Below are 13,291 nucleotides of genomic sequence, written 5' to 3'. Positions count from 1 at the left end.
AGACCAAGTCCACCTCTGAATGGCTCAAAAGAAACAAAATGGAGGCCCAGTCAAAGTCCTGACTTGAACCCCACTGAAATGCTGTGGCAGGACCTTAAACAGGCAGTTCATACTCCAAAACCCTCCAATGTGAACTGAATCCATTCTATAAAGTAATGTGGACCAAAGGTGGCACAACCATTTATTAAGTTTAGGGGGGTAGGGGGAATTACTTTTTCACATGGGTGATATGCATAGGTGTTGAACAACCTTTTTCTTTCAATAAATGAAATGTAAACCATTTTGTGTTCTCATGTTCTCCTTGTATATATTACATTTAATTTAAAGATCTGAAACCATTTAGTGTGACAAATGTGCAAAATGAAGAGGAAATCAGGATGGCAAATACTTTTTCAAGGCACTGTATACAGTATACAATACACACAGACACACACATACAGCACTGAACAAACTAATGAGTTGATAAAACCAATTTTCTGCATCAGACAGACGCTAACCTCCCCGTCATTACTGGACTGAGGAAACTACTCAAACTATGTTCTAGTACCAGGCACTGTGGCACAATAAGAAATTAAAGCATCCCATATGTGTATCACAAGCAGCCAACTATGCTCAAACATCAATCACACCACACATTAAGATGATCTCAATTTGAACCACAACTATTTGGCAAATTAAAACCTTGAGCTGTGATTACAGAAAAGGGGGACCGCAAATCTGGACTGCTGCAGTATAGGGAGCTTTGATGTAAAAGGAGTCTTTGGGGACTTGATTCAAATTACCAAAGCCGATGCAGAATCCTAAACAGAAAAAAGTCAAAGCTCACTTTGCAAGATGCCGTCACAGCCAAGCTTGCTCTAAGAATCAGGCTTTATGGAAAGCATAACAAAACTCTATGAGAATGAATAATGCATTTTATTCATCCATTGTTTATCTCAATCATAAAATGCCATTGCAATTCATCATTTCCAAAACAGTCAATTTCCATTTTATGTACACACTTGCTGCAAATTGAATATGTAGGCCTAGGCTGTAGACAACATGCAACTGTTTTAAGGCAATACAAGCTTTATTTTTAAAAAATGTCACTTGAGATCTTGTGATTCCAACTATTTTCATTAAAAACCTGAAAATAATGACATATCCAATATGAATTTGTCCTGTTCTAAAAATGCATTGTTAAATGAAATTTAAATAGGGGCCAAAATGTATTCGGTCCTTGCCCTATGGGGGCAAAGTGGATGTCCTGCTGAATTGCATTTTTGGTATACTTCTAAATGCTATGCTAGCGCATTTCATCATAGACGGCAGCAGCAACAACTTCATACAAGCAAATGAAGCAATAAATCGTTCTGCAACCACAAAATTACAAGGTTCCATATTCTCAGCAAATGATCAACATGTAGCTTTTCATTACTCTTTTTTTATATCGTAGTTACAAATGCACGGTCAGATTTGTGTTCCAAACACAACAACAACATGTTATCTATCTTCGGCTGGCTAGTCTCATCGATAGACTACTGATTACAAAAATGTATCCTATTTGTAATCAAGTTTATAAGTTGAAATCATGACAGGTAAATTGGATTTTTAAATCGCACAAGTTGGGACGAATACTGACAACACTGTCAGTGGCATTAGGACGGTCCAATTGTAAGAATTTTGTCACAATGAAAGGGAAAGCATTACAGGGGACTGCGTTTTATCTCAGCGATCTGAAGACATAAAACAGGACTTATTACAAATTGAAATCTCATCGTTTTCAGCATATAGCTATGTATTTGATCTATACTTTGAACCCAGACTTCAATCCTAAAACAGCCCAATATTAGCTATCACATAATTGCAATTTTAGTCACAAAACTAGTACTTGTTCAGAGATTTACACTTACTTTGTAAGAGTAATGCATTTTATACCATATCAGAAGTTTTAATGCCAAATTCAAAATCTTAAATGCACTTGAAACTGTTCAATTGAAAGGTAACAAATTTATAAGCACATATAGCAATCAATTAGCAAACAAGCTAATTTTACTATTAATCCAAAACATACAGTACTATGATGTTAACACTTGTCTTCAGGGAACATTTTTGTTCGCGTAAAAAGACAACATTACCTTATGAACTTTAAAGCATAACCATATGACATAAAGGAGTGTTTCACAAGCAGCAAATCAAGCGAATGTTATTACTGCCTGGGATAGTCTTGACAGTTAAAAAACAAACAAACAAACTCGCCATTTCTAGCATACTTTCATAACACCCATAATGGACGTTTCAGACAACAAGAGATGGTTATACATTCTCTGGGATTATGCACCTCGTTCTTTATCATTAGATGAAGGTAATTTGGGCTTTTAGGCCAGATCTCATTCCCTTCATTATTTGACAATGAATAACTCATAATAGAAGTAAGATATTATTCTAGAACATCCAACAAGGAAACAATTAAAATAGTTTAATTACAATTTCTGTGAGAAATGTAACGTACTGGACCTGCAAGCTTTTCTGTAGACAAATTGCTGCACTGTAGCTACACGGATTAGGCCCATAAACCCACATCCTGTAAAAGTTTATTTCATGCAGCAGCTTTCTTCTGATGAATGAAACACCATAACCCCACCCCTGGCCATAACCCCACCCCTGGGCTGCTAGTAACCAGGTCAGCATAAGTTATATTGGTAGAATTTCATGGCTGGCCTTTGATCACCGTGATAAAATAACCAAAACAATGTAAAACTGGACAGGGCCATACCCAGGCCAGGAAGCCTGCCCCAGGAAAACTAGCAACAGCAAAGCCAGAAGATGAAGCAGCCAAGGCACAACTCCAACCACAGGCTCCATTCAGCTTCTTGACAACTTCAAGCAGCATCATTGCGGCAGAAAGGTATTGTGAAAATGTAAGTGATGCACTTCATGTACATCAAAAGCTAGTTGAGGACAAACTATGCATTGCAAGCGGAAGACACAGTGCCAAATCAGAGGTAAAAAATAACCCTGGGTGTGTTTCAGTACAGCTCATAAAATAATCTAAACATCAGTTAGAGAGAGACATGCTGCTACCATTGTGTCTTCTCGATACTCCATCATTAATTTAACATTGCTATCTTGCTAACCTAACTGTTAGCCGAGTCTCCATTTCGGAATACAGGCCTATTTTAAAAAAGCAAAACAAAAAACAAAGCCATTCTCTCTTGAAATTTAGGCTAGCTTTAGTCTACTCCTAAAATATTTAGAGGAAGTGGTGACTATAAAAGGGAAGTAGCTTGAGTTAAAATATATAATTTTGCTGCAGTCATGGGAAGAAAAAAGAATGCATGAGAATACATGGATGCTGAACCTTTTGCAATATACAACAAATAACCATGTATCCAAATAATTCCTCCACAGTACTCGACAAACAGACATTTCCATAAATAGGTATGAGGAGTAATTACATATTATGCAATTGTTTTTCACCCATATCCATACACCGATATCTACAAATGATAAAGAAACAAAAGGTGCATGTATTGGTCACTCTTAGCTCCAGCTGCTTTGCAGTAATCGGAGGGAACAAAAATGGCTACACCACAGCATCATAGGCAGCACAAAATACAGAACCAAAACTCCATCACTTAGTACAGCTTCCTTTACCCACCTGTCTGAACAGACCATCAATTCAATACATCAATAAATTCCTAATCTGAAAAAATATCCACAAACCCATTTAAACCAAAAATAGGGTTATGTTAAGAGTTCAACAAGTAGTTTAGTTCACCTCTTTTCATAAACTCCGAGTGCAGAGAGACTGTCAGGCTGATGAAGTCATCTCCACCCCAATCCCCCCTGAAACACAGCTGATCAATCGCAAACAGGACGAATGTGGAGTACAGGGGGATAAAGCAGTCAATAACCAAAGCACAAATGACCACAACACAAACACTGATTTGTGAATGTTAATTCAGCTGAGAGCAATACCACACACAATGAGAACCAGTGTCACAATATGGGGCTGATAAGAGGCTAAAACTTCTGCAATAAGGCCCAATTCAGTTGCCATGGTTTTTGTGTAACAAATACAGATCTATTGCTAAAAATGTTGCAACTGAAAGTAATGTAATGTGGGAAAAAAAAGCTAAATGCAGCAAATAGAAATGAAGAAGATTCCAGATTTGCAATGCAGGGAAATATATCAAAACATAATATGTAAAAACAATTGATCTTACTTTAATTACATAAAACAATGGTCTTGCTTCTGACAAAAGAGGCTGTCATATATTCCCTAAACAGAAACCAAGGCCAGCAGACACCAAAGGCAGGTTATATTGGATTAATGAAGCTGGTAAAGAAACCTCCTCTCAAAAACTGTTGCGCCTCCTTTGCTTTCCAGCAGCCACACCCAAATCTCTCATCTACCTTTTGTAAGGTCATTTTGAGCAAAAAGCTACAACCGGTCCCAAGCACATTTGGATGTATTCTCGTCATTCAACGCACGTATTGCAACGACAATAAAAAGAAATATGCTCAGTTACCTCACATTCAAAATAATAATATCAATGACAACAAAATCAAAACAAAATTTGTGAGAGCATTGTTTATCCAACATTTCATTCTATTAAAAATATTTGGTCATTTACACCACATTGGAACTATTACAGTTGTGGGCAGTGTTAAATACCAAATCTTAATTAAATATTATCCGCCTCTACATTACCTTAAGAATTTGTATGCAAATACTAATATGAGTAGACCTAGGCTTGAATGCTGCACTCCTCCAATAAAAAGGACAGATCGAGAATATGCAACAAAAAAATAAAATCACAAGGCCCGCAAATAAAAGATAAATTTGCTTAAATCATTAGGTAGCTGATCAAGGCTAAACAAGCCCCTCAGCCATGGCACACACACACATCGTCAACATGTGAAACTGCACCGTGCATCGAGTGTGACAACAAAATCACATTCTCAAATACATTTCTGTTTGTTTTCAGCAAGGACAAAGTGGGCCTTTCAAACAGGTCCATAAGCAGTGACATTCTCCTTGTGGCGTGTGAGAAAATGGAAATGACTGTGCGGATGCTGAGCAGCACTGTCCAATGCACTTTTTTTCAGAGGGAGAGGGGTGGATCATGGTAAAAATCTATAGATTTCCACAATTCACTCAAATCTTGTATAAATTCTGAATTCTCCATGCAGTGTGAAAGTCGTTCTTTCAAAATAAAAATACACGGCAGGTCGGTACCATATGAAACAATGTCTGACATATTGTAAATGAATCAAAATGGCATCCTCCCAGAGCTTCAAAACATTTGCTTCTTTGTGCTTGGTGCTGTCGTCAGCCATGTATGCTACTGCTAAGCATAGTATGAAATGGTTTCAAATTCAAATATTTAAATAAGAACAGTGATACATTAATATTTTAGTCTGGACCATAGATTTGCATTTGACTTACACTGAGTCCAGGAAAATAATGCATTTTACCCATCACATGTCTTCTGTGAAGTACAAAATGCTACTACAAAAAAAAAAAAAAATCACAAATGACAAAATGTGAATTACTGGTCTGTGGTTTAGGCTACAGTTGTGAAACCATCAAAGCCGAAAGAAATCCTGAAGGAGAGGCATATTGGCATATTTCTACAATAAAGCACCAACAATAGGTGAGCAGATGAGGACGATACGAACGCTGCTTAAACGGGCACCGTCTTGCCGACACCATAAACAGTACATTTACAATTATATAAAAACTGCCGTTTTAAGGAGTGGCCGCTGATCACGTTTCCATGGTGGTAAAGCCGTTCGCGATTGCAGATAGAATCTTTGTGTGATCGCCTGTGCCGAGACATTCTGTACTGTACAGCTTAATGTGAATGGGCAGCCAGGTACTTTATGAATGGAAGCGGTCACGTGACCGCAGCACCTCCCGAGCAGATATTTCTCACTGACTGTCAACAAGCGCACGCAGAGATCAGCCCATTAAAACAACACAGATTTCCAGCGGTAAATACACGGACAGTGTATAAAAATACCGCACCAAACGGTCATAAACAGAACAATGTTGCTTTCTGGACAAAGATTTAGCACATTTCGTGCTCTGCGACGTTCTTTTAACATTTTTTATGAATGGAGATTGTGGTATGCAAATGAGTGTGATTGAGAAAAATATGGCGTCTTCGGCTTTTTTAAGGCTGACATTGCAGCCAGCAGTATGCAACCACTTTCTGTTTGCTAAACAGCTCGCTTAAAGACTCGTCTGAATCATCATTTAATTTGAAAGCTAAGTAGCCTAAGGGATTAATCGTTTATGAAATGTGAACAAAAATGTGAACAATGAGATCATTTATAACTAGATTATACCACGAATCTTAATATTGACGGGTAGTTCGCTGTTATTAAGCGATGTGCATCAACTAGGCTAGGTTTAGGCAAGTGTTTTATCGCAATGATATCGTATAGAAGACTTGCATATTTGTATACGCAACTAAATCGATTATCTGCATTCTAAATAGGCTACTTAAATAAAATCAAGTGGCCTAAAGCCCATGTTAAAAATGTAGCCTAGATGGCTCTTTTCTTAGCCAACATTTCACTTTGTGGCATTCTGTTAAGATGTTTAAGAAAAGTATGATCATGTTTTATATCGAACATTTCTCGCATTACATGTAATGAGATGGTCACATATAAACCCCAAGTCAGACCGTGCTTTTCAATTGTATGGAAGCTACTGTCATTTCACAAAGTTTTTTCCCCAAATGTAGTTTAAAAACAGCACGTAATGAAACTATTACCAATATGGAATGGATAACCCAAATAGTTAGAAAACTGTTATATATATACAATATCAAATAATTGTTGGCTAACGGGCTACTGCTCTCAGCTATCAAAGCAAGCTTCATGCAATGCGAATTATCATTTGGTACCATCAAATACCTGGTTACAAGATGAGATACGTGAAGGACATCCTTGCAATCCATCAAAAGAAAAAAATGATATAGGCTACTTACTCGTTGTTTGGATTTGTCGATTCTTCGCTCATTTTTTCTCACGGGGATCCAAATCCTAGCAGTAGCACCGACAACGCAGGCACGGCAGGGAAATTAACCGCAAATATCACCATTTTCTTTCAGACACGAACGCCAGTTATCGGGTAAAAATAAATGGTCTACAATGTGAATGCATTACAGCTCTCTTTTAGAAACCAATTTGGACTAAACTGTGACCGGGAATAGCAAATGCGGGGTCATTTTTTCTTGTCCACCAATAAAATCCGAGTAGAACAGCATAAGCATATTTCAGAACACCCAAAATAACGATTATCACACTCCAGTTCTTTGACAGAAAAATAGGCTATATATCAAAAAGAAATATATAGCACGTTATTCGTAGCAATCCCCTCCGCAACTTCGTTGGACACCAGCACAGAAGAGGGCTGCAGTGTCACTCCGTCACTGTATATCTTCAGCTTCCGGAACGAAAAAAGAAAGTTTATATCAATATACGCTTTGATACTGAAACAAAAATGAACAAAACGGCGGTAAGGTTTAATGAGAAGTTGCAATGCATCTGCCTTCAACGAACTCCATTTTCAATTCGGGCAGCGTACATCGGAAAACTGGGCGGAAGCGTTGACCTCAGCTCTCTGACTGAATCCTTCCGCGATGCTTCAGAAAAAAAAAACATGTGGGAGTGCACATTTATGCGAACTAGAAGCACGATTTCTCATATTTCTTCGAATAGTAATGCATGAAATACTATATCCTATAATAATCTATTGGTTTAGTGAAGAAGCGTGCTGTTTTCCCAAAGTTGCTCAAAAATAGTCCCCACTTCCCAAAAGAAGTTACCTCTCAATCACTCAGAGCAGTGATACGTAGAAAAGGGAAGAGTCCGTGTGATAGCACGCAAAGTAGAGCTGAATCTGCTAGGTTAACTCTTGCCTACTGTATAGCAATGCCTTACAATTTACATAGTTCAGCAGCATGGTTTAAAGCACGCTATGGTGAATACTGAACGTCCACAAAACAATCGTTTTAATTGGGAACGCACATGACCCAAAATGGTGGGGGTTCTACGGACCTATCTGAAAGGACCCAACGCATGTTGTTTACCACAAAGTATTATACCAGGATTCTATTTGCACATTGACTTTATTCATGTAAACTGTTGGAAGTAGGCTACTAAGGAGCCGCTCAACTTCCTACTTTAACATGACATAAAAATGACTGCTTTCAAAGATGAATTACTTTTTTACATTCTTACAGTATTGCAAGGGACTAAACATCTGAAGAAGTATCTCGTTAAGAGCAGAGAATGTTGCTGAAATGCAATCGAAATATAATTTAAAAAAATGGCATTTAAAACGTAAACACAATAAGCAATGCCACAACACAAAAACACATGTAACACAACAGCGGGCAGATGCACATTTATCTAAAGAGATGAATGCAGATGCAAATGGTGAAAAGTTAGTTAATTCCCCTTATTCATCCATTGAGATTAAAGCTGACTTCAGCTTCTCTAGTACGAGTGACTAGCTGGTGCATTGCAGGAGTCACAGTTGCAAGCATGGATGTATGTGCCGTGATGCCTGTAAATTGATTGGCCATAGGAGCTTCTTAAGAATGAATAGGGTTATGTCTTGTTTGATTACATCACAAACCAGTTTAGACACACACAAATGTTTGAGGTAGCAGCTATAGCTACTTACTTTTGAACCAGTGGAGAAGTAAAATTGCAGTACCACATGTTTTAAATAATGTACAGCCTAACACTCCATATGTCCAGTATTAAATTGAAATACGTTAAGCTTGAGATCAATTTGGCAGCATGCAACCCCCCAGTATGCAGTCATTCATGTGTCCTGATCAAAGTCAATTTTCATAACATATTTCATTTGCATTAATTTATCATTTATAATGAAATTCAAAAAGCAATGTGGAATTAATCTTTTTTTGAGGAAAACTGACTGTGTGTTCTGTTTGGAAAGCTCAGAATGAAGTGGAATTGCTGTCCCCAGTACACAGTGGTGTAGTCGTTGGAACAATGGAAAGTTCAGTGCAGTCCATAAGTATTTGGACAGTGGTACAATTTTTGTTCTGCACATTGGATTTGAAATGAAATAATTAATAACCTCATACATCCATACATGCACGTACATCCATATTGGGTGATTTCCGTAGGAATAACTTCCCTTTTTATACATAGTCTCCCCATTTTAGGGGACCAAAGGTAATTTGACAGTTGGCTTCTCAGCTGTTTCTGATTAGTCAGGTGTATTCAATTGATTCCTTTGTGCAGGTATAAGGAAGTTTTCAGTGTCTAGTCTTGACTATATGCTTTTGATTGCCTTTGGAATCTGTTATTGGCATTTAGCAACATGAGGACCAGAGTTGTGTAAATGACCATCAAAGAAGCCATTATGAGGCTGAGAAATAAGAAAAAAGCAGCCGGTAATATATGCCAAAAAATAAGCTAACCAAAATACACAATAAGCAGAAAAAGAGCACTGGTGAGCTCAGTTATAGCAAAGGCACTGGTAGGCCAAGCAAGACTGTTTAATTTCAAATCAAAAGTGCTATAGTACAGAGCCGGTTGTATCTGACCATAAAGTTTCAGAAGGTATGATTCTTTTAGAATTAAGGTATACACTCAGTGAGCACTTTATTAGGTATTTATTAGACTCATTGGTCTTCTGCTGCTTTAGCCTATCCACTTAGAGGTTTGACGCGTTGTGTGTTCAAAGATGCTCTTCTGCATACCACTATGATAATGCGTGGTTATTCGCATTATTGTCACCTTCCTGTCAGCTTTGACCAGTCTGACCCTTCTCATCTGACCTCTCTCATTAGCAATGTGTTTTTGTCCACATAATTGCTGCTCACTGGATGTTTTTTGTTTTTCACACCATGCTCTGCAAACTCTAGAGAGTGTTGTGAGTTAAAATCCTTGGAGATCAGCAGTTTCTGAGATACTCACACCACCCTGTTTACCTAATAAAGTGTATATTCAATGAAAATAGTCCTCCAGATTTTCCTTTAAATCATATAAAAGAGGGAGCAATATGTTTCTGGCTCTTAAGTGGACAGTAACCCAGGGTGGGTCTGTTCGGCATACTTTTGCTACACTTGGACAGTGCTAGAATAAGAGACTCATGGATCAATGAACAAAGGCCATTTCAGTGATTTCATGGTGTGTGTGTGTGTATGTGTGTGCATATGCATGTATGCCATTTTTGTTCATTACAGTTACAGTATTTATCTCCAGGTCTGGTGAAAATATACTTGTTAATATAAAAATCTAAATATAGTTTATCATTATACATTAAAGTTATATTTCACGACCAAGTGAATTCAAGTGTCATTTTTATTTAACAACATTTTTATTTTATTTTTTTGTCTCAAAGATGTTTGCTTCCCAAAGTAATGTGGTGTCATGTTAGCCTTTTTTATGCGAATTAGTTCAATTCAGTTTCTGCAAAATGTTGTTGGGCGTACAATATGTACAGGAACCAAGAGGGGAGTTATGTAAGAGTTTTATGTTATTGGATTTCTTTGCTGGGTGGAATGGAGAGATGGAGTTGAATGATTCTGCACGGTTGTCATAGTGACAGTATGTTGTGTGAGAAGTTTCTTTGTATTTCACTGGCTTCAATACATTCAGTGCCATGGTCTTATGTAGCAGCACAGTAGTGTATTCTCTGTTGATAATGTAGAAATATCTTTTGCTTTAAATGAAAGGTACATTTCATTGAAACACTGTTTCAGTGTTCAGGTGTTTAAGCAGTAAGGTTCAGTCTTGTATAAGACAGGAAGGAGAGCGATTTAAGGCTAAAGTTGGTGGGAAACCTGAACGCCTACTCAGTTCACAGATGAGGGCTGCATTACTCATTGATGGAGTTTACACAGAGAGCTGGTTAGTGTGGAGATTGTATAAATCCACAGCTCTTAAAATATTGTCTTAATAAGAAGGTTCATGTAAAGATGTTAGCGTTTAAGATACGTTTCCTTGTCACAATTTCTCAAACAATACTGTACAGCATGATACAATTTCATATGCTGTCAAAATGTGTGTACGTATAATAGCTGAAAAGAGATCCAATTTAAGTATTATTCAAAATCACAGGGAAACATAGAAATGTGAAATGTGATCTTACCATGTGATGTGTTATATTCTTTTTTGGAGCATGCCTCCTGTTTAGTAACAAAACATAAGAGTAACTTCAAACAACAGTCCGAGATGTAACATTTTGCTCTTTACCTTAGTAATAAATAAACATGTAGAAATAAAAAAAACATAATCTCATATCACAATCTCATATTTAAAGTAGATTGTGATTTTGCCTAGACCACATTCTCACCTGTTATCTCAAAAATGGATTGAGGATGTTGCAGTGATTTGATAGACACACAAACAAAACTGGCCATTCCGATTTGTAAGAAAATGTTTATTGTTAAATGTGAGATGGTGGAGATGGTTGCCTTCTGTGATCCCATGTGGTTACCCAGAATGCACCCGGTCTGTTAGAGCAGGCTATATTCAGGCAGAAATGGCTGCTCTAAACTGAAGTTTAACTGGGATCTCCAGGACATCCATAAGAGACAGACATGAGGATAATGACTCAAATGGAAAGAGGACTGATCGGCCTCTTTCCAAAACACTCCTTGAATATACAAGTGTGATATGCTGATAAAAAAGTTATATATTTCAGCCACAGTAGTAAAATTAATTACCCTTGGAAACACCTAACTATAACACAGCTGTAGGTAAATACAGTGCACATTGAAAAGTATGGTTTATGAGCCATAAGAAAGGCATGTAAATATTGAGTCTCTAATTCTTGTTCATTGTGAGACGAGTCACTGTAGATTAGTATGTTTCCCATGGCTAAAAGCTCTGCCACCTGTTTTATCTCTTGGTTTTTTTTGGAAACAAGGTGGCCAGCTGTATGAGGCGATTAGTGACTCAAAGTATAATATAAAATAATAATAAGCTCACTTGAGTTTGAAAGAGCCAGGTTCAATCGGGAAGTAGCAGGGTTTTACGTAAGTGTGCCAAATGTTCAATGCGGAATCCATCAACAGGAGCTACAATATACAATATGTCTTCCGTTTTTATTCACTTAAAATAATTGCAGAATATTTCTAATCCTGCAGACACAGTCCGGACATCCAAATGGCACATCAACAACCCAGTGTTGTGGAGACAGCGTTTCTCCCTTCATGAGAGACAGGAAGCGAGTGACTAGAGACTATGTTATTTTGGACTCCCCACAGACCGCAACACCACCTCTGTCCTCCGCTGGGGCGACATCATCGCCCACGACCCCAGCTATCCTCTCCACCAACATCTTACATCAGGCCGGCGGTACAATTAGACCCAGCAAATCATGTTTCGCAACTTTTGTTCCCCAGGCACTCATTGTGCTCAACAAATGCTGTCTGTTTATTTTGGGTTCATGTGGGTTTTGTGGGCCATGTGTTATATGTATATTTTCAATGTGCAACAAGTTTGTGGAATACATTTTCCTCACTGAGGACAATACAGATCTATCTTTGGCAAGGTCTCTATAAGAAAAAAGGGCACATTGAAGATATTTTACATTCATTTCCAATTGGACATTATGGTTTATATGAGGCCTAAACCAGATCTCAAATGTCACCTTTTGTAGCCATATACATTTTTAACAAATTGTATAATATAATTATATTGTTGCCTGGGACCAAAGTCCAGCCATTTTTCTTAAGATGAAATTTAGAAGCAAATTTGCATGTTGTTAGTATAGTAAATGGTTGGGGTTTGGGTGGTTGTATTGACACATAGAGTCATCTATGTAACCATGGGAATTTATGCCATGCTGCCAAAACATGGCCCAGGGTAACATGCCATATGTCACAGAGATTGTTATAAAAGCAGGAGTATGTATTTCTGTTAGGTATGATCTGAACCCTCCCCTTCCCCCACTATGAGCTAAACCAGCAACATTTCTTAGCCAGTTTATAAGAATTTGATGATAAAATAGTGCCCTTCAGACCATGAGCAAGTACAGAAACTGTGGAATACACACGTATGCTGTCTTTAACTTTTACAAGAATGCCTTGGAAATATGTTATATTCTATTTATCATAAGAAATATGTTATATTACTAATATATGAATATACAAATATATGAATAAGTGCTGTGCACCCACATTCTGCAGTATATTTATTCTATTTTATTTAATCATCAATCTACCTTTGTTTTGGAATTTCTCCTTTTTCTGTGTGTTTCTACCTTTTTTTCCCCTTACTTTCTTTTTGTGACCTACGCTCC

General features: G+C 37.5%; 1 protein-coding gene across 2 annotated transcripts in view; it reads right to left on the bottom strand.

Annotated features, from left to right (window-relative positions):
• The window catches only part of spred1 (sprouty related EVH1 domain containing 1), a 44,097-nt gene extending 36,536 nt beyond the window's left edge, over positions 1 to 7,561 (bottom strand). For both annotated transcript variants that reach the window (XM_061219345.1, XM_061219354.1), the window contains exon 1: positions 6,987 to 7,561. In XM_061219345.1, the coding sequence (XP_061075329.1) occupies positions 6,987 to 7,018 (32 nt within the window). In that variant the 5' untranslated portion in view covers positions 7,019 to 7,561. The remainder of the gene's footprint in view (positions 1 to 6,986) is intronic.
• Positions 7,562 to 13,291: the final 5,730 nt, after the last annotated feature.

Source organism: Conger conger, chromosome 1 (genome assembly GCF_963514075.1).
Source record: "Conger conger chromosome 1, fConCon1.1, whole genome shotgun sequence".
Classification (NCBI taxonomy): domain Eukaryota; kingdom Metazoa; phylum Chordata; class Actinopteri; order Anguilliformes; family Congridae; genus Conger; species Conger conger.
The sequence above is the reverse complement of the archived record's forward strand: the minus strand, read 5'-3'. Positions and strand labels throughout refer to the sequence as shown.